Consider the following 20,272-nt stretch of genomic DNA (forward strand, 5'->3'; position numbering starts at 1 on the left):
TTTCTCCCCTCTCCATCCTTCATTCTCTGCCTTCTACCCTGATGAATGACAGCAAAACGACGCTATAGCTTTTTAGCCCCAGCCCCCCCGGCCTGCTTCTACACACACACACACACAATTTCCCCGGTTGGCTTGCCTGCCAAACGATCAAACATAAACACACACGTCACACTTGATCACACTAACATGCATACACAGGGTCTTGATAAACAAGGCAAGCACACACACCCACACTTAACCATCCAACCCCCCGCCTGTTGTTTTCTGGGGATAACAGAAATGCATGCTCTGCTACACACATAGACACACAAAAACAGAAACGCACAAAAACAGACACACACACACGGACACACAAACAGGACCCCTGATGGGAGTAAATGGAGGGGAAGTATTGGTGGAGGCAAGGGGAGCCTGGTTTGTCATGGGGTGTTAGTGTGAGCTGGTGTGTGTGTGTGTGTGTGTGTGTGTGTGTGTGTGTGCGCGCGCGTGCGCGTGTGTGTGTGCATAGAGATAGGGGCAACACGCTTCATTACACTCATTTAACTCACAAACGGGGTGAATGACAGGCTGGCGTGGGAGACGGGAGGAGAGGGGAAGAGGGGAGTGTAGGGGCAACGCTGCGACCCCCCCCTTTTACAAACACTGGAATCCTGCAATTAAGACTCAAACAGCAACTGCCAAATCCACCTCTCCCCCCATCAGACACACAACACACACACACAGGCCCCATCAGTCCACGCCAACTAACAAGCCCACCTCACTTCTCACTAAACTCCCCTCCCAGCCCACACCCCACCCTTTGCCCAGCTATGTACCTCCCCCAAATTCCCCTAAAACTCAACCCCCTAGCCTCGCCTCCCCGCCAGTCAAGCTCCTATGGCTCCTATAAAGCTCAGTATTCTTAACAACCTCCCATCCCACCCTAAAAGTAACCCCCAACTCTCTCTGCTTAGCTAAACGTCACCGCAAAGCCGCTGGCAAAAGCTTCTCTTTGTACTTCTTTTCGGCCTCGCCACGCCAAGCCCTCTTAAACTCCAGTCCTGACAGCAGTCACTCCCCTTCTTCCGTCACAGGCCGACGACATCTTTTCAAGAAATACCTCGTCACCCCCAATGAATCATATCGCCTCTTCCCTACTCACTTGCTCTGAAACAGATCCCTTTTATCTCCGTCCTTAGCTTTTATTTTATTTCCTTTCCTAGCACAGGAATATTGTCAGGGCTCTGTGGCTCTGACCCTTGACCTCCTCTCTATTAGTTTGATGATCTAAGAGTTTAAGTGTATTCTTTGCTGTACTCCGTTTAAGTCACTCTGGATAACAGTGTCAGCTAAATGCCTAAAATGTAAAATCAAAATGTAAACCATTTAATTAATACTTGTGCAGATGTATGACTTAGACAATTTCCATAGCCAGGCATTGCTCAGTACTTTCAGTACTTAATTTTAAATCAAAGCAGTGATTCCAAGGTTTCAAGTGATATCCAATAAATCAATAGTGTCATATCTCCTTAGCAGGCAAATGTGGATAATAAGGGGCTTAAAACATCTCAGTTTGTTATGGTGATGTGATGGACAATAAGGATATTGTAGCTCCAACATGGTTTTCAAATCATGCATGAACAAAGTATGTGAATGCCACTGGTCTATGATACAGTTTAAAAAAATCTTTCTACTTTCTTGTTTTCTATTGACAATATGGGTACAATTTTCTGCAAAACCTTACAAAGTTCAAAGCAACAGTGGCAGGTAAACACAAACATTTGCTCAAGAGGCTCTCAGTGTCGATGGTCTTTATAGAATTTTATTTTACCTGTTACACTTTTACCTGTTACACTCACTACGTGAATATCCTAATCAAATCATCGTTAAGCTCCACTTGGTTAAGCAAGTTTCTGTCTTTCAAAGACATCCGCAGCACACTGGGGGTGTGTTTTAACCTTTACCCCCCCTTTTCTCACCCAGCCCAAACTCCTCTTTCTCTTCTTTCCCTCCCTCTCATCTTTCTGGCCATACAGACTGCCAGTTTAAAAACCCAATACTTTCCAATCTCTCAGAGAGAACGTCGCGCCAGACTCCATTTAAAAATTAATGTTGCATGTTGTACGTATAATTTGCTGATAACAAAATTTGCTGATAAGCAAATTATTCATACCTCATAGATCACTTAAGACCTTCTACATATCACTCAGAACCACTGGAAAATTTGGTGTACAAGTGTTTCAGCAAGCAGTCCTATTAAAATAAAATCTCAACTTTCTAGCCCCAGTGAATGCCATTCTCTTTTGTATGCTACACCAAGCTCCATTCAAGAATCTAGCAGTTTAGTTACCTTACCTATCAGCAAAGGTACCTATTTTAAGAACTTTTATGAATGATTAGCAGCTTTTGGTAAATTCGGCATACATCTAATCCACCAAGTGCCACTTTATTCCAATAAATCTCAACTTTTACAATTAGTTTGCAGTGCTCACTACCACCCCAAGACTGAGGGAATAGTCAGTGAACCAACTATAAAAACTGAGATTTTATTGAAATCAAGTGCTGCTTGGTGAATCACTGGCATGATGCAGGTATCACTTGCTGATAAAGAAACATTCAATTGTTACACAATTGCCGTAGGGCCGACCCCCTACGAAAACACACAGACATGCAGAGACAGACGGCGGAAGTAAAGAGGAAGTAGAGGAATACACACTGTAGGTGGAAGACCTGGTAGTCCACGTACCCCGATGACAGCATTTAGCTCTGCCATGGTCACCTGTTTGGCCCGCTCCACAGCTTGGACCACCTGCTGCTGATGCTGCAACACACACATAAATACTGTGTTGTTCAAGACCAGGAGTGTCAGACTGAGTTATTAGCAGAGCTAGCAGAGACAAGTGAATGTAACAAACAGTCTGTAGCTAAAAAAACACACACACACACACACACACACACACACACACACACACACATACCTCCTGAGAAAGGAAGGGGATGACTTGTGCACAGATGGTGTTTAGTCTCTTGGCAATCTCAGTCTGAGGGAGGAAGAGACAGAGAGAGACTTAATTGTTAATACCATAATTATAGTCATTTAGAAAAGACAGCTGTTCAGTAACATCAATCAGGTAGTACATGTGCACACGCAGACAAACACACTACTGCCGCTACTAACTGCCACCTCCACAGCAAGCCAACAAACACATATACACACACACACACACACACACACACACAACACAACACCCATCCACTTCCCTCGACACACACACATCCAGTATATGCCATATGCACCAACACACACACACACACAGTATGAGATTCTGTATGAGATTCTCCATTCTAATTATCAGTATGAGATCAAGTTTCCCTCTAGCCTGCTCTATTTTTTTTTGTCTCTCCCTATCCTCTCTACTCTTGTCCCTCTTCCCATCAGCACTTCACCATAATCTCATCAGCTACTAACTTCATTTGCTCCCCCCCCCTTCTAGTATCCATGCCAACACATCCGCCTGCCCCCCAACCCCCGGAGGTGGCTACAATTGGCTGAAACCAGATACCCCCACAGTGGCATCAAATCAGATAAGGAGGCTCATATTACATATCATCCAATCAAATTGATACGAAGAAGGCCGGGGTGAAGAGGGAATTGGAGGAGCCATGAAACGTAGTAATGGCTCATCAGACACACACGCATGCCACATAAATAGATACACACACACACACACACGCAAGTCTATTTTCCAGGATCTAAAAAGCTTCACAGGGCTATCTTTTGTGGTTATGTGAAAACCTTTTAACCAAAGTTTAACTGAAGTTTGGCATTTTTCATGTTTTAACTTCAGTTCACTGAAAGGATTATGCGTTGAGAAATTCTAAGACCCTTGGGCTTATAAACCCTTTCAAAACTCAGTGGATAAACTCAAAAAGGCATGGCCATCAAGCTAAAAAAGGAGCGGTTTTTCTTAAGGTGCGATAAGTACTATTTTTACTGTCCCATTGCACAAAATGGCCATCATTTATCTGCAGGAGTTTTTAGAAGGTTGTTGAGCAATACCAATGACTCAAAGATTTGTTTCTGGCTTTTAAAACTCACTTTCTGGCTCATACCCTGTTTTAGAGAGGACAAAAATAATTTCAGATTCCTTAATGCCCTTTTAAGTTCCTGAAAAGCTGACATGTTGGAGATACCCTGTTTGTTTGTTCTGCAGCAAGATTGCTCTCATTAGGCCTTACACACACACACCTATCAGTTCACCAAGCAACACTACACCCAAATGACCCAGCCACAGTTCAGCCAATTAAATACTTGGATGAGCCAATTAAGTACTAGTCTATCCAGAATAATTCTAGAACTAAACTATAAACTACTTTACCCAGAATACACTTGGGGGGAATCAAACAAGAAACTACTTTATCCACAACTGATTTGTTGTGGATCAAGAAGTTTCCACCAGGAGGGATCTAAAAGAATTATCTTCCCCAGAGTATACGCAGAGGAAAGTAAATAAGGAACTACATTTCCCAGAATACACATTGAGTTGAGTAAATATGGAATGACTTTACCCAGAATATGCTTAAGAAGAAATAAATAATGAACTACGGAACCCAATATATTCCTCTTTATCCAGAATCAAAGAGAATATATACAGAATCAACAGAGGTTGTGAGCCTTCAGAACATTTGTAGTTCTGTTTGTAGGTTATTGCATGACTGCACATGTGTCAGTGTCCCTGACATGTAACTTGTAATTTCCAGTACGGATTTGATAATGTGAAAAGCTTACAATGCACATTTCCATATCTGGCCACATTCCTCTACATTGCTCTTTAATCTGTATACACAATAATGTGAAGAGCTAGCAATGCACAATTGCTATTTGCTCTACATCGCTACATGGCAGGTGGAAACAGACCACTGTGGTCAATTTTTAGCTGTGTAAAGGTAGCACATTTTTACCCTTCGACTGTCGTTTGCCGTCACTGAAGTTGGTTAGTCAGATGTGTGTGTGTTCATCTGTGTTCAACTGCCTCGGCTGGGGGATGCATACATCAAGTTGTGCCTATGTCTATATTATATTGCATTGCCATGTATTAGTGTTATTATCAGTATGCCTCAATGGTGTCACGATGCATGTGCATTGACATCTGATGTACACATATCACTGTAGACTGTAGATTTGTAAACAATGGGGCTTCTGAACTTCAACAAGGAAGTACTTTCAGCTGGCCCTCTACAGTACTGAACCCAGAACAGCTCATGAGTTGCTACTTTCCACATATGTAACTCAACCTCGTAATGGCCGACCTAGGCCACGGCACGGCTAGACAGAGCTAAATAAAGAGCTATTTTAGACAGAATACACCTGCCCTACCATTAGCATACAACATTCTCAGAAGTCTGAGTTGTAAGCCTATAATTAGTCTTGTATGGAAGCTCACTGATTAGAGTGTCTGAGAATAGTCTGACCAACTACTATGGGGTCAGCTCAGCTAATCTGACTAAGCTAGGTAACGAAGCTAACAAGGATCAAACAAACAGGGTTAAAGCCACAAATCCCTAAAGTCGCGCTCCCTAAGTGAGGCATCATTACAGATTGTGACTTAAAAACCTTCAGAGTAAACAGAACTAAGATAGCTAGCTCACAAGAATAGGATAACAGCGTTTGCACGAGCAAAAGCTTTGTGAGCTAAAATGGCTAAATCAATAGCGTGCGTACAGTGGTTAAATTTGGTAACAGGGTGACCCACAATAGTTGTGGGCTGAATTGAGCTGTTGCCTACTTTGACAGTTTCTTAAGCTAATGCTGGATTTATTCAGACACGGAAGAATCAATTTTGTAGTCTAAAGAATTAAAAAATAATAATAAATAAATATCTGATTTCATGTAGATTCTACCCATTTTAAAAATTAATATCTTGCCTATATACATAAAGTGTATTTTTTTTTTTTTATATTTTTAGCACCGCAACAGCAGGGGCTCTATAGATGGTATTGTTGGTTGGTTGCTCTGTTCACCACTTTATGGGTCACCTGGAACGCAGGGAGTTAGATTGCAGACTCTCAAGCTTGAGACCCGAGTTTGAGTCTCAGCAGAGACGCTTCCACAAAATGAAATGTCACGGGGCTGTTAGACTCTTAGCCTTGTTTACTGACTATGGGTCCCAGCACTAAAGAACGAATTCTTCATTTCAATTCCAGGCTGAAAACATTGGAGAATCCTTGATACAGCACACATTCCACATAATAATATTCATATTCGAGAGACTTACTGTACAAATATTAAGGATGCAGAGAGAAGATGCAAGTGTACACACACAATGTGCTAACGGAGGACAGGCATCCCATTACACATACAGTATAATTGGAGCATTATTGCTACAACACACACACTCACAACTTCACCACCCCCCCCCAAAACCTCCAGCAGGAGGTGGGTTGTTAGTCTGTGTCCCCCGTACCCCCCGCCCACAGAAGCCTGTTGCTCTGACAACTGCAGCCCCAAGCTAATGACCTCCCCTGGAGCTTTAGTGTGTGTGTGTGTGTGTCTGTGTGTGTATGTGTGTAGACAATAGGCAGAGATGCATCTCCCTCACAATGAAAGAACAGTAGCTTCACATAGACATAAAACGAAAGAGAAGCAAAGAAAAAACTAAAGAGGGTGGGAGAAAGGAAGAAAGGAGTGTAGTGCAAGCAACTAGGGATCCCATAATTGTAAATGGAGAGTAAGGAAGAGAAAAGGAAAAGGAGAGAACTTAAATAGTATAGAAAATAGAATAACACAAGGATAGGAAAGGCAGAACATGAAAAAAAAGAGCTAATGAGATGGAGCGTGAGAGAGTGAGAGTGAGAGAGAGAGAGAAGCATCCCCACTCCTCAGTGAAGCAGCCAGGCCAATCCACCTCCAATTTCCTCTGGTCTGACCGGTCGATAGCTGTGGTAATTACTGGTAAACGCTCTGAGCCCTGCACCTCTCCTGTGGGGAAATGTGTGTGTGTTTGGGTGTGTGAGAAAGAGAGCGTTTGCCCCCCTCATCCATGTGTGTGTACATACTTAACTATGCGAGTATGTTTGCCTTTCAGTGTGTCTGTATACATACCCATGTGTGAACATGTTTGACTTTGTGTGTGTGTGTCTGTACACATTACTGTGTGGAACTGTCCTTGTCTTGATGTGTGTGCATGCATGTGTACCTCACTATGCGTAAGTGGTGCCCTTGCCTTTCTGTATGTGTGTGCACATTACTATGTATAAGTGTCCTTGCTTTTCTGTATGTGTGTGTGTGGACTTGTGAGTCTGCCTGACCTGTGTGTGTGTGTGTGTGTGTGTGTACACGCGCCTCCCTGCCTGTAAAGGGGAGCTCTCCTGTCTCTCTTCCTCTCCGTTTCCTCGATAAAGGGCCTCACTGTGATCGATTCCTCTGCCCTCCCCGGCCCTGCCCCTCTAATGTAATAAAGCAGGCCGCTCCCCTAGACAGCACCAATCAATCTACAGAGCCATTCATCCTGCCTCTGGGCTCAGCCGGCCGGCCCTAACTGGGGAAATGGAGACAGAGCCCCATCGATCATGGATAAACACACAAACACACATGCACGCACACACACAGGCATACAGTAAAAACACACACAAATGGATGAACGCACAAATGCATTTGAGCACACACAAGGACACATCAACAGGCACACACACCAAATACATCAAAACCTTGACATGAGAGAGACAGAGAAACACAAGACAGACATAAAGGCAGAGACAGAGAAGCAGACAGAGAAGGAAGTAGACGATAGGAAGACAGATACCAATCCATACCTGTTTGTGCATTTCGATGTTGAGGCCATAAGACATCTCATAGTACTGAGGAGAACAGAAAGTTGGATGGTTAGATCTGGGAGAGTATATCTAAAAGCCATGACACACAAGTCTTTTTCTACACTTTAATAATGATTTACAGTGCTTTTTTCTATTTTAATTTTAAACCTCTGCAGGAGTGTCACCACCAATCCATGACCCACGCTGCATCGCCTGGTTTCTATTACAGTGTCTTACCACCGTGATATATGAAGCAATGTAGATGGATAGTTTTGCAAACAATCAGTGGAAGGGCATTTTGGAAGGGCATTTTTTTTCTAAGACTACTGAGAAGGACTTTGGATTCACACAAAGCCTCTTCTGACCTTAATTTGTTTTAGGTAAAATGGCTTGGCAGTGTAAGGTTACTAATCAAGTTGAAAATACCTCTCTAATTGTGTGGCCATTCTGTGGGCATATTGGCTGCTTGTGACTGAGTGTAGCTGTGTGCGTACATGCATTCATGCATATCTAATACATTGGCTTCTGCAAAGGTATGTGAGTAAAGCGTGTTTCAAGAGCTTTCTATGATTCAATTAACGATTGAGGACAGGCTTTTTTTTTTAGTTTAGAAGCAAGAGTTAAACGTAGAAACTCATTAATCAGTGCCTCACAGGAAAGGAGGCTGTTCCATCTAATGAAATGCTTGGTCCAGTGAAATATCAATGTCTAGCTTAATCAATAAAACTGCCTGCATGCAAACTTCAAAAGTCCTCACACTGTCTAATCTGCCACTCTAATCATCTCCATTTGCAGGTCCAAATATGGAAATTCAGACAATTGCACACAATCAGAAGAGATTTTCTTCTTGCTGTATATTTTTGTTCATTATGCCCGTTCAGTTCTTTCAGGTAATAATACGATACTTGATTGATGCCCGTAGGGACATTTTCTACTTGCCACCCTCCAGGAGATCAAAACACATGGTGAGCTCCAGCACCAGGGAGCTGGTAGGGATTCAGCCAGCCTTCCTCGAGGACACTTCAGCAGGGCGGATGCTTACCTACACAGGGCTTGAACCCCACTAGGCCACCCTGCCGCCTAGATGTGTGATGTTGGGATAATGAATTCTGAGTGTGACTTGGATCTCACCATGACATAGTGTCGCTGCATCTCAGTCTTCTCACTGGCCAGCTTCTCACACTCCAGCTTGAGACTGAAAAACACACAACAATACAGAATTTATTTTTAGAGCAACTTGGATTTTCCGGTCCAAATTGAGCAAATTCAGCCTCGTCCTTGGACATAAGCCCATTGGTGCATACAAGCGCTGCTGTCACAGAGAGTCACAAGAAGCACACCTGCAAACCATTTCGAGATCAAAACTGTAGTTTAGGAAACACTGATTTGCAGTTCTTACAGCCTAAAAACATTAACTATTGGATGATATTTACATATTTCTTTCCATAAATGAAGTTTAAAAAATTTTGTGGCTGTTACAATATCATCAGTGGCATGAAAACGTTATTGAATAGTGAATTTATTATAGCTGTCTTGACCTCAGTTTACAAAAGACAATCATTGCTGATCAATGAAACAGCTGGCATTTGATAAATTGACAAAAAGATATGTGATGGTTTGGAGCCAAACCTTTCAAATATAACAGTCTGTGTCCACAGTATCTGTAAAAACTCAGGATAAACAGCGGGAACAAGTAGTTTGTTCTTTCTACAACTGTTTTCCTAAAACAGACAATTAACAATGGGAATGCATACAAAACTGTACTGAAGTGGATGCATTCCCCTCTCATCCCTCACACTGCTCGCTAATTATAGCACCCCAAAACACAAACCCAAACCCAGAGTAGGGCACGATATCAAACTTGTTCACAATAGAATTAAAGTGAAAGGGAGAAGCTTCTTCCTGTCCACTCAGGATAACGACCGGTCATAACCGCTGTCTGCTCATGATAACTACTTCTGTTGGCTGTACGTCGTTTGTTTGGTTTAACCCCGTTGAGTATGAGGAATCCATCTCGTGCATGTTCCCAAGACAGGGCTAAGCATCGTGACTAAAATGACAGGCAAAGCTGTGTGTGTGTGTGTGTGCGTGTAGCTGAGTCAGGATGTAAAACAAAACAGTCTGTTGTCTGTAGGTCAGGGGCTTTCACCTGTTAACCGCCCTCCAAACTCCAAAAATAAGTATAACCACAAAGCAGCACACAATTGCGCACATACTCAGGCACTTTCTCTCCCTACACAGAACCACACACACGGGGAAAATAAGGAATGATTTATAAAACCCTGAGCCCACACGCCACCCTCTGGCTCTAACCCATCACCACGACTTAGACCTACCGCAGTGTCAGCGCTAACACTGATGTCTGGGTCTGCTGTGTGTGTGTGCGCCTAATCCAGGTTATGGTTTAGTTTGGGGGTTTTGTGAGTTATTGTACAATAATTATTATGGTAAGGGGGAGGGTTGAGGGTAAATGACAATGAGAAAATTTGCAATCATGTTGCCCATAAAGATAGCGTGTGTGGTGTGTGTGTATTTATATTATCCACCTGTGGTACTGTGCCTGGAGAAACTGGAACTCCTCCTTGATGCGGTCCAGCGACTCTGGGATGGTGAACTTGAAGGGCTGGCCTGGGGCCTGGTGGGGCGTCTGACACACACACACACACACACACACACACACATACACACACACAGGATTAGCAACATCAACATCATACTGCCTTATTATGTAGCTTGCAATGCATCTTGTCTTCTCAGTTACTCGAGGCTTATATGTAATGTCAGCAACTTTTAATTATTAGTCATTATTGAACAAACAACGCGGGCCAAGAGCATCATCAGTCCCACTCCGCTGCTAAGAGCACTTGCACAGCCCAATTATCAAGAGAGCGCATGATATGAGCATGTAATTAGGCTGAAGGCTGTTACAACTAAAACAACAAGAAGCGCCGGTCAAACAAAGAGGCTTCGCCCGGGCCGAGGACAGCCGCCATACTGACCAGGTGAACAGCAGTTAGGGAGGAGGGAAGAGTCTTACCGGGTGTCGCCCCTGGGGAAACATCGTTATCTCCGAGAGGATGCGCCCGTTTCCTGCTTAAAACCCCGTTTCACGGGATCAAAATAGGGGGTTGGTGGATGCTCTAGATCATGGAAACGAATCCATCCGCCGTTATTTGGTCGTTGTTATGAGACCAACGGTCGTTATTTTCAAACAAAACCGACCGCCCCGCCGCTCCCTCCGAGTTCACCAACCGATTAATGTGAATCCCTGCTCTTCTCTCCGTTTCTTTCACTTGCTCGCTCTCCTCGCTCCAGCGAGCGTACGGCCGTAAATCAACCGGAAAAACACGGGAAACGGGTCATTAGCCGGAGGCAGAGGGGGGAGGTATAAACCAGGTGAGAATGAAAGACCGGAGCCACCTCAATCACTCCCGTGTTTGTGTTTTGTGTAGGATCCGCTGTATTCCGAATAGGTAGAGACGACCAAACAAACAAACAACAAAAACTCAAGTCACCAGACCCAAACGCAGACACTCGGACAGCCGCAACGCGGTCAGCTCATAGTCAAAGAATTAGAAACAAATCCACACAAGTTAATTGCTGTGAAGAGTTCCCACTTGACTCGCCGTGGTCGCTTGGCGGTTGAATACTCAACAAAAAAAGAAATACTTGCTTCCCCGCTGATGCACACGAGTTTTGAGACAGATCGCAGTCCAAACAGGTTTCATAAAAGAGGAGAGATGTTGTTAGTTTTGATAACAACAACTCCCACCACGGCGGCAACAGTCCACTGTCTAGCTCCGCTTTACCTCAATGGCAACTTTCTCACGCGGTTTCACGCTCCCCGGCTAACCGAAATGGAGAACCGGCCCACAAACGGCCGAGGACCAATCAGACCCGCGGCTCCACGTGGGGATAATGATGTAGTTTATAGAACGGACCAATAGATTTCCTGTAAACGGCTTCGATCCTGTTGACCTGATTGAGCTACGCGGATTCCAGCCAATCCAGGCATCGCAAGCGCCGCCACACGGAGGCGCGCAGGGCGGGCAGTGCGGTGGGTTATGGCAAATCTCAGCTGTCAATCAAAGTAACGTGGGCTCAGCTGGAACAAGGTTAAAGACGCGCGCGGCACACACACACACACATACACTGTCTTACTTGGTAGCTGCTGTGAACCTTCCTAACAAGTGCCATGGCAAATCAACTCAAATTTCTGTCTCTCTCTGCCTCTCTCTCTTTCTCTCTCTCTGTGTCTCTCTCTCTCTGCCTCTGCCTCTTTCTGAGTTCGCAATACTTGTGCTCAGTTATGTGCTCCATTTCTCTTTTTTTCCCCCATGTGTTTCCACTATCTTTGAATTAGGAGGCTTGGGACACCCTGTCCAGAGGGGCCGAAACCCCATCTGAAAAGAATTTTATTAGAGCTTAGTATTATTATTTTATATAATTTAAAAGGTGAGTCTTAGTGCCAGTTTTTGAATGCCATCTCAGAGGCCTTTCCTCCCTGCAGAGAAAACTTTATGGGGAAACCCTGATATCTAGTAATAAAGTGGGAGTTTGCAATTAGACCAGCCTCTTTCTTACACTGAGAATACTATACACCTGACTAATAGCAGTAGCTGTGCAGGTTGGTACACTACTGATGAGAGGTTAGTGTTTTACAACTCCAACATCCATATTTCATCCATCGTAATAAAGCTAATAAAGTATGTATATAGGTGGGCATGGTCAGTAAGTGACTTCGCCAAATTTACTCAGAAGAGGTGAAGAGGTAAATTGTTGTTTCCCCCCCCAAAAATTGACCCCTGAAATCAAGGCCTATATTTCTTTTATCTAAGTAACTAACTATCTAATTGACAGACTAATGAAATACTAACCAACTGACTGACTAACTACAAAAATGACCCACTTCATGAAATTTTCAAGTGGCTGAAGGGTGTTTCTTAAAATTGGGTCGTATAGAGCGGGCTTACGGTTTGCCAACAACTGTGTTCCACTTATCCCGTCTAAGCCCCTCTCAGTTCACATGGAAAACCCCTCATCCCCACGCTGACCTGTGATTGGCTTAGAGAGCTCAACCCCTGACCCTGTGACCTCTGACCTCTATGGCGGCTGATCCGGTCCATATGAGAGACTCCTGACTGTGACCAACCGTGACCTTTTTCCCAGCCCTCTCTCTCTCTCTCTCTCTCACGCACACACACACACACACATACACATACACACACACTCCCACATGCACATCAGTGTGACTAACAATACCACCCACTGAATTGCACCTGTGTGTGTGTGTGTGTGTGTATGTGCAGACATGGAGGAATGGAGGAGTTTCTGTGTATGATTTTTTTGTGTGTGCGATCCCATTTTGTCTCTCTCTGTGTTTGTTAACACTTGTCTTCACCTTCCCCCCTCCTGCCACCCCTTCCTGCCTCAACTGGACCAATCAGACTGCTTTGTAATATAAGCCAATCACAATGTTTAGCTATTTCTCTCGTAACCTAAACCAGCCAGCCGGCCAGAAAGGGAGATCCTGTGCTGCGCTGCCTGCAGTATTTTGGTCCATTTAGTCTGCCTTAGCGGGCTACCTGAAGACTGTTAGCTTTTTTTCACTGTCAGTGTCCTGCAGAAGCCTCTCACTTACAAAAACAACACTTTTTTGGGAATCATGGAGAAGTGCACTCATTTCCAGATTATGACTGCATGCATTTTTCAGTTTATACAATAAATTTTGAGTGGGTTTAACAAGCAACAACAAGTGTCACACAGCCTACTCAGCATATAAAATAACATCATATAATGGATCATAAAGAGAGATATACTGTATCATGGCCTCAAGCACTGGAACATGCAAAATTGAAAAATGTACAAAATAAAAAGGGGCCATTCTCAAAAATACTAGAGGCTGTAATTTATCTCTCTTTATAATCTAACTCCCTGGTTTCCAAGAGAACCTTTTTTGACACCAGCAACTTTGGCTCTTTGTGTCTTTTCTTCTCTATAGAGCATATGTATAGAGCATATAAGGACTTTCAATTCAAGGGACAGAAAAAAGGAAAACACCAAAATCGTAGTCACAAGGTCTTCCTGGGACCAACGTAGCTCAGAACGTTGTGAAAGTCTCTCCTTGAAATCAAGTTGGCAGCACATTTTATTAACTTAGACTATGGAGCAGTGAGTAGAATACGATTAAGATTATAGGATTAAGACTTCTAGGTAACCATTAATGGCTTACATAGCCGGGGGAGAGTCCTCGAGGGAGGCGGCCGAAGAGGTCTATACAATGTGTGTGTGTGTGTGTGTGTGTGTGTGTATGAGTTGCGTAGCACACACGTCAAGAATATTATGAGGGAGATTCCAAATATTCTGTGTTGGTGAACTGTTCCCAACGATATTCTGCGTCCTCCCCCACCTAGTGATCTGAAGGGACAGACACCAGGCAGATAGGTAATTACACGTGATCTCACTGGCCTTCTGATTTCCTTAACAAAATAGCCTCTCCCCTGATCCATTTTAGCATTCTCTCTCTCCCTTTCTCTCTCTCTCTCTCCCTCCGCGGTCATTTGTTTAGAGTGGAGAAGCACACAATTAGCCTCTGCTTTGGATGGGATACAAGAACCTGCCATATAAGCCTCATTTGGTTTGCAAATGTCCCATTTTTTTCTGATTTTAGAGGCTAAAACAAATGGCTAAGCTTTGTTTTTAAAGAGGGGGGGAGAGGGCGAGAGAGAGAGAGAGAGAGAGAGAGGGGAGGGACGCAGAGGAGAAGTGGCTATTTTAGCTGTGACCAGGTCATCTTGGCTGTAGAGGAGAGAAGAGGCTCTCCCAGATAATGACTGAACAAGCAGCTTTGTGTAGGAGTACAAGTGGAGTGATCCCACTTTCGTCCCACTTACTACAAGAAGAGAGTTGCTGTGGTGTGTGTATCTGTGTGTGTGTGTGTGTGTGTGAGAGAGAGAGTGTGAAACGTATGTGTTTTGTTTGGTTGTGTGTTATTTGAATGTGTGTATATGCGCATTTGGTTAGTTAGTGTGTGTGTGTGTGTGTGTGTGTGTGTGTAAGGAGACGGTGTTAAGAGTGCATTCATGGTCATGAGGTAGTGTGTGTGTCAACAGCAGATGATTTGCGTGAGGGTTCTGGCTGAGCTGTCCCATGGAGTCCTTTTGTTTTGTTTTGACTCCTCTGTTTTTAATGGACAACCAAGGGCATAATTTGAATACCATCAGCCCTGCCTGTCTGTCAGTTTCTCTGTATTTGGGTTGGGGTTGGTGGGGGGGCTTTGGTTTCCTCTTTGGAAGACTTCAATCCCTTTGTGCCAAATCCAGTTCTTTTGTGCCCAACTTGGGACGAGTTTCTTCATGAGGGGTGAAGAAGGGGGGAGGTAGCTGAGCAGCCCTGTCTGAAGATTTGAAGGGGTCACTGTCCATTGGCTGATGTATCCCATGTACGAGCAGCGATTTCTTACTTGGTCTGATTCTGTACTGATAGTTGAACTGAAAATCAACTCAGGAGCGTGTCAGTATTTGGCAACATGAACAACTTTATCCTGAAGCTCTAAACCAGGCGACAAAGGTTAATCTGTGTCAACTGTGCCAAAACTTGGAGCTGTTCTATTTGTGTCACTTCACTCTATCAAATGTTGTCGCTTGTGGGCGTTTCACTGGAGGTGTTCTTGGGTCAAGCATCGGGCTTGTTTGACATTATTTGTTTAGACCTATTTTGTATTTTAACAACAATCTCTGTCACTTTCCTCCATACATTATTTCATTTGTCAAGATCTTTATAAGCTGACAGAGATGGGTCACGTAATTCAGGAAATCCCAACAAAGGCGTCTTCCATCCGTTCGTTCAAAGACAAAGAGGAATTATGAACAAAGATTTAATGACTGGGAGCATTTTAGAGCCCAAATGTAATTGGTTCTTGCGTAATATCAAATTTTTTAAACATTTGTCGTCACCTGTCCCGTCATGCCGTGCACACATGCTAACCTGCTTCTTTTATACAGTGAATGGAGGCAAACTGTTTGCCTCGTGACATTGCGTGTGGTGTCTAACTACCGTGACTCTGTGGATTCACAACAAGCTTGTTTGAGCTTCAACATCCAAATGAGGTTTATTGTAATTTAGTGCATAATGTAGGTATGAACCACATTGACCGAAAATCCACCCATATCTTCAGTGAATCACTGTGGATACTGCTGTCACTTATCCACAAAGTCTCCCATACTCAGTGGAACTGCTCCAGGATTGGTCGTTAGATGACATCATCCACACAGCCACAGCGCTTTGGTTTCAAGCCTTGGGAGAGATGTTGTGATCACTGAACAAAACCAAACCGTCATGCATGATAGAAATAACATATGTGAACACAATTCTAGGTTGGATTTACACTCAAAGCTCGGGAGTAATCAATTTATTCATGTAAACATTATAAATACATATTTTACAGGTACCTTGTCAAAATAAGAAAAAGGAAATGGCTAAAAGTAAACAATGGATTCAAAGTGTATTGAAAGCAGATGGATATGGTTCGAATGACTGTCTGAGATGCATTTTTATGGTTTGGGTCCTCCCAGCTCCTTACAGGACAAGACACAATTGAAGATATGCATGAATACAAAGCCATTGTGAATGAGCACCTCCATCCTTTTGTTGTGTTTCACTTCAAGTGCTTTTCACACTGCACATTATTAGCCCTGGGTTATCCTTAGCCCCGAGGTTAAGAATTGACCCCAGGCTAATTTAGCCCTAAATTCTGTTGTCAACCCCCAAAAGTCAAGGATAAGGTGAGGGTAAAGGAAATTACATTATGATGGTGTCTTACTTCCATAATTCAACATTTTCTCCGGTGGAAACAGGATGTTGGGGCGGGACATAACACGGGAAGGGACTGGCCAGAAGTTGGCAGGTTGGATGATAAACATGAAAAGGGACTCAATGCTTTGTGCATGATCTTGAGCTGTCACAAATTCAACATTCTTCACCATGAAAACATTCCAGCCACTGGGACCACAATTGTGATGTCTTAGTAAAAAGACACAGTATTTTCAGGGATGAAGACCCAAAAATGCATCGCCATACCATGTTACTACTCATGTAATATTGTGAAGACAACACCTCCGGGTCAAACAACAGAGGTCTGGAGAAATTCTTGTCATAAAACGGGGGATAACGAGACGTTGCTGAGCCAAAGGCAGCACTGATTGGCCTGATAGTTTGAAATAGGTTCTTTCAGAAACCCCCAGAAACGGCACTAATGGTTTCTTTTTCTGTCCCAGTAGAATACATTTCCATCATTAGCTTACTACAATGCTAGCCACTTCGTTGAGTAAATGCAAGTTATTGTATTGTTATTGTAGCGATCAAACTATTAAGAAAGTAACTGTCCACACAAGGGATTAATCAAGGCAATAGTTTTAATTTACAAGCCAGAATAGCCTATTGCACGGCCCACGCCAGTGTCACATAAATTTTCTTTCACTAGCTAGCTAACTGTTCCTACAACCGTAAACAAGTGAGCACCGGTTATGCTCTTCCCCAGCAAAATTTGACTGGCTTGAATTGTGACGACGTTGATGCCCTTTCCTAACCAACTATTGTGTTTAAGTTTTTTCAGACCTCTGTTGTTTGAGCCGGAGGTGTGGCTACGCACAATTACCACTCCTGTCACTTTCGAAGTTGTGAAGTTTCAGGTTATGATGATGATGGGAGGACGAGGGCGGGATTGCTCAAAAATCTGTGATGGTATCATTGGAATTTGTATGTAGACCTACTGGTAAGCCACTGGAAATAAAAATGTAATTTGTGGGCATTTATACAATTATCCATTATGAAGTGTACATTATGATATGGAGAATTAGCTAACAAGGTGAAAAAGTAATTTTTCATTTCACTGTAAGGATGTTCCTCTTTAAAATGTATCAGTGGGAAAAATTAACCAAGAATCCACTTAGTCTAAGGTTGAAAAGGTTGTAGGCTGCCCTTGATCCGAGGCACATGTAGTGTGAAACAGGTTTTTGGCATTTACTTGTATTATATGAGGCATCAGTATGGTGTCCTTTTTGAGTTTGCCAAGTTCTTGTATAATTTATGACTGTGCATTAAACAGCCTAGCACCGGGCAGCCTATCATGTTAACAGATCAGGCCTTTTACAGGCAGCTCGCCGGCCATTTAAACAGACGAAAGGAAAAGGGGAGAAGGAGGGAAATTAAAACCAAAATGGAAAACATGTGGGTGTGTGTGTGTAGGGGGGGGGGTGCAACTAGATGATGTGGAAATGACACAGTGTGAGGCTAACACACACATACACAAAAAAGTGCAAATACACAAACACACATACACACAAGCATGCACACACACACACACACACAGACACACACAGCCCTATGTACCACTAAACCTCTAGTTTTATCAAGTCCAGCTGTGAGCGGAGTCGTATCAAAGGCAGCATGTGGAGCAGAGCTGTGGTGCTGCAGAGAAGATCAGGTCCAGATGGGCTTCAGTCTGTCAGACAGACCCGCTCAGCTCTGCTCTGCTCTGTTTTGTTCTGTTTTTTCCTGCTCTGTTACATTACATATTGCTCTATCCTGCTCTGCTCTTGACTGATCTGTTCTGGTCTATTCTCTTCTTTTTTTTTTATTTTTATAGCTTTCCCATTTAGCATATAGTGACGTGAGAAAGGAATGATGGCGATGACATGCGACAAAAGCAATGAGCCAGTTTCAAACCCACACTGTGTTGCGCTCCGTGGCTCGCAGCCACCAGAACGTCTTTCTGTGATCACAAGAACAAGAAGCCAAACCAGGACTAGATACTGTCAGGAGAACATAAAGAGTGCAGAACTGTGTGGATTGTGTGGACGTGTGTTTAAGAGGTTTTGGCGGTTACTCTGTGTTTTCTAACATGTGTAGTGGCAGTCAAACCCATGATCTACAGCAGATGGTTGAGCAAAAGGCTGTGTAATCAAGATACCAACACACAGACAGACGCACACAGGGCACACACACACAAACACATCTTCCTAGAGTTTTCAAATGGCTTATGGTAGATGCCACAGTGGATAAAACTTATCAATTCACATTATTTTGATTTTGTTTTCTGCACATCTCAAATAGGCTTTGGTCACATCTACAGCGCTCGATTTTAAAGGAAGGAAGAGATTCTGATGTTTCCATTGATATTAAATGCTGCATGTCATGTTAGCTGACAGTGAAATGGGCAAAGATAGTCTCAATTTGTAATGTTATTTGCACTGCATAACAAAATAGTGATGTCACTCATTTTAGACATGCTATATCTGAGAAGTAGGATTTGATGTGAGATAGCTCCACTTTGGATACAAGACTACTTTCAGGAAAGTCTGACATTAAAGTACAACTGCATCGCATCACCTCCAATAAAGCAGTAGAACAAACGGATAAAAAATATAGTACGCAAATTCCATTGATCTATGCAACGGAGGTCTTGTCCGTTACCGTTAAACAGTAACCGCTAGTTTGCACATATTTATTAACACAGCATATTGGCACATTTGATAATTTTGTACCTACATAATTGCACAGTTGTTGTGATTGACAATTATTTATTGGATTCTTGCAAATTTTTATTGAATATTTATTCATGGTTTTGCTGTCACTGCTGCAGATGCTTTATCGATTGCTCGCTCCACCTGTGAACAGAACACACAGAACGAATTATATAGCTGACGTCATTTAAAGAGCTGACATAAAACTATTTATTGGGTTATGTGCAATATCTAATGGTTTTCTTGTGTGCAATATATCGGGATTAGTGCAATATAAATTTACTATCGTTCAAGTACTAGCAGTGTTTACACTTCCACTCACCTCTGCTGCCATCTCCCAAGGTGTTTGGGCAAAAGACTTCCCTGTGGGTCTGTACGCCTATTAAAGATTCAAGTTAGTGAGACTGCAGGGGGTGGGAGAGTGTGATTTTGGGAAATGCTATTGTTTGATTATTATGACTGTATTAACTATCTCTCCATTTTAGCAGATTACGGAATTTTGCTTATTCTGTATCTATATTTTCCTATTCATATTTGTTTCATATTATACATTTCATATTTTTTTTTTTTTTTGGTGTATTAATAGTAATTGATAGCACACAGATTGGCTGTGCTGTATAAAGCTGTCTTCACTGTTGGAAGCAAAACATTGATTGTATGTACTGTATGTTGCTGTTTATGTGGACACAGTGTTAAATAAATGCACCTGCCTGGTGTGTTTTTTGGAAGTCACTGTCTTCTGCCTCGTCACTACTCAAACCGCATATCGGCTAATCTAACACTATACAGATATAGCTTTTGTTTTAAGTTGTAAGATACTTCAGAGTAAGGGAAAACGTAAGGGGAAATGAAGTTCAGCTGGAGAGGAGACAGTTAACTGCTCCGCTCTGCCTCCCTAACATAGGCCTAATCTTTCTAATATTTCTATATAATTGTAAAGACTTTGTAAAGCCCCCCCA

General features: G+C 43.0%; 1 protein-coding gene across 1 annotated transcript; it reads right to left on the minus strand.

Moving 5' to 3' along the window:
• Positions 1-2,695: 2,695 nt before the first annotated feature.
• Positions 2,696-11,555, minus strand: LOC139667046 (transducin-like enhancer protein 1; the record flags this gene model as incomplete). Its single annotated transcript, XM_071546425.1, has 6 exons — positions 10,829-11,555; positions 10,338-10,438; positions 8,923-8,986; positions 7,792-7,836; positions 2,958-3,020; positions 2,696-2,800 (listed from the first exon to the last, which is right to left on the minus strand). Coding segments are annotated over exons 1-6 (402 nt in total), but the record flags the coding sequence as incomplete, so codon positions are not given.
• Between the last annotated feature and the right edge of the window lie 8,717 nt (positions 11,556-20,272).

This window comes from Centroberyx affinis, unplaced genomic scaffold (genome assembly GCF_046629955.1).
Source record: "Centroberyx affinis isolate AG114_WGS23_722 - 3 ecotype Tasmania unplaced genomic scaffold, CSIRO-AGI_Caff_v1 ptg005270l_1, whole genome shotgun sequence".
NCBI lineage: Eukaryota > Metazoa > Chordata > Actinopteri > Beryciformes > Berycidae > Centroberyx > Centroberyx affinis.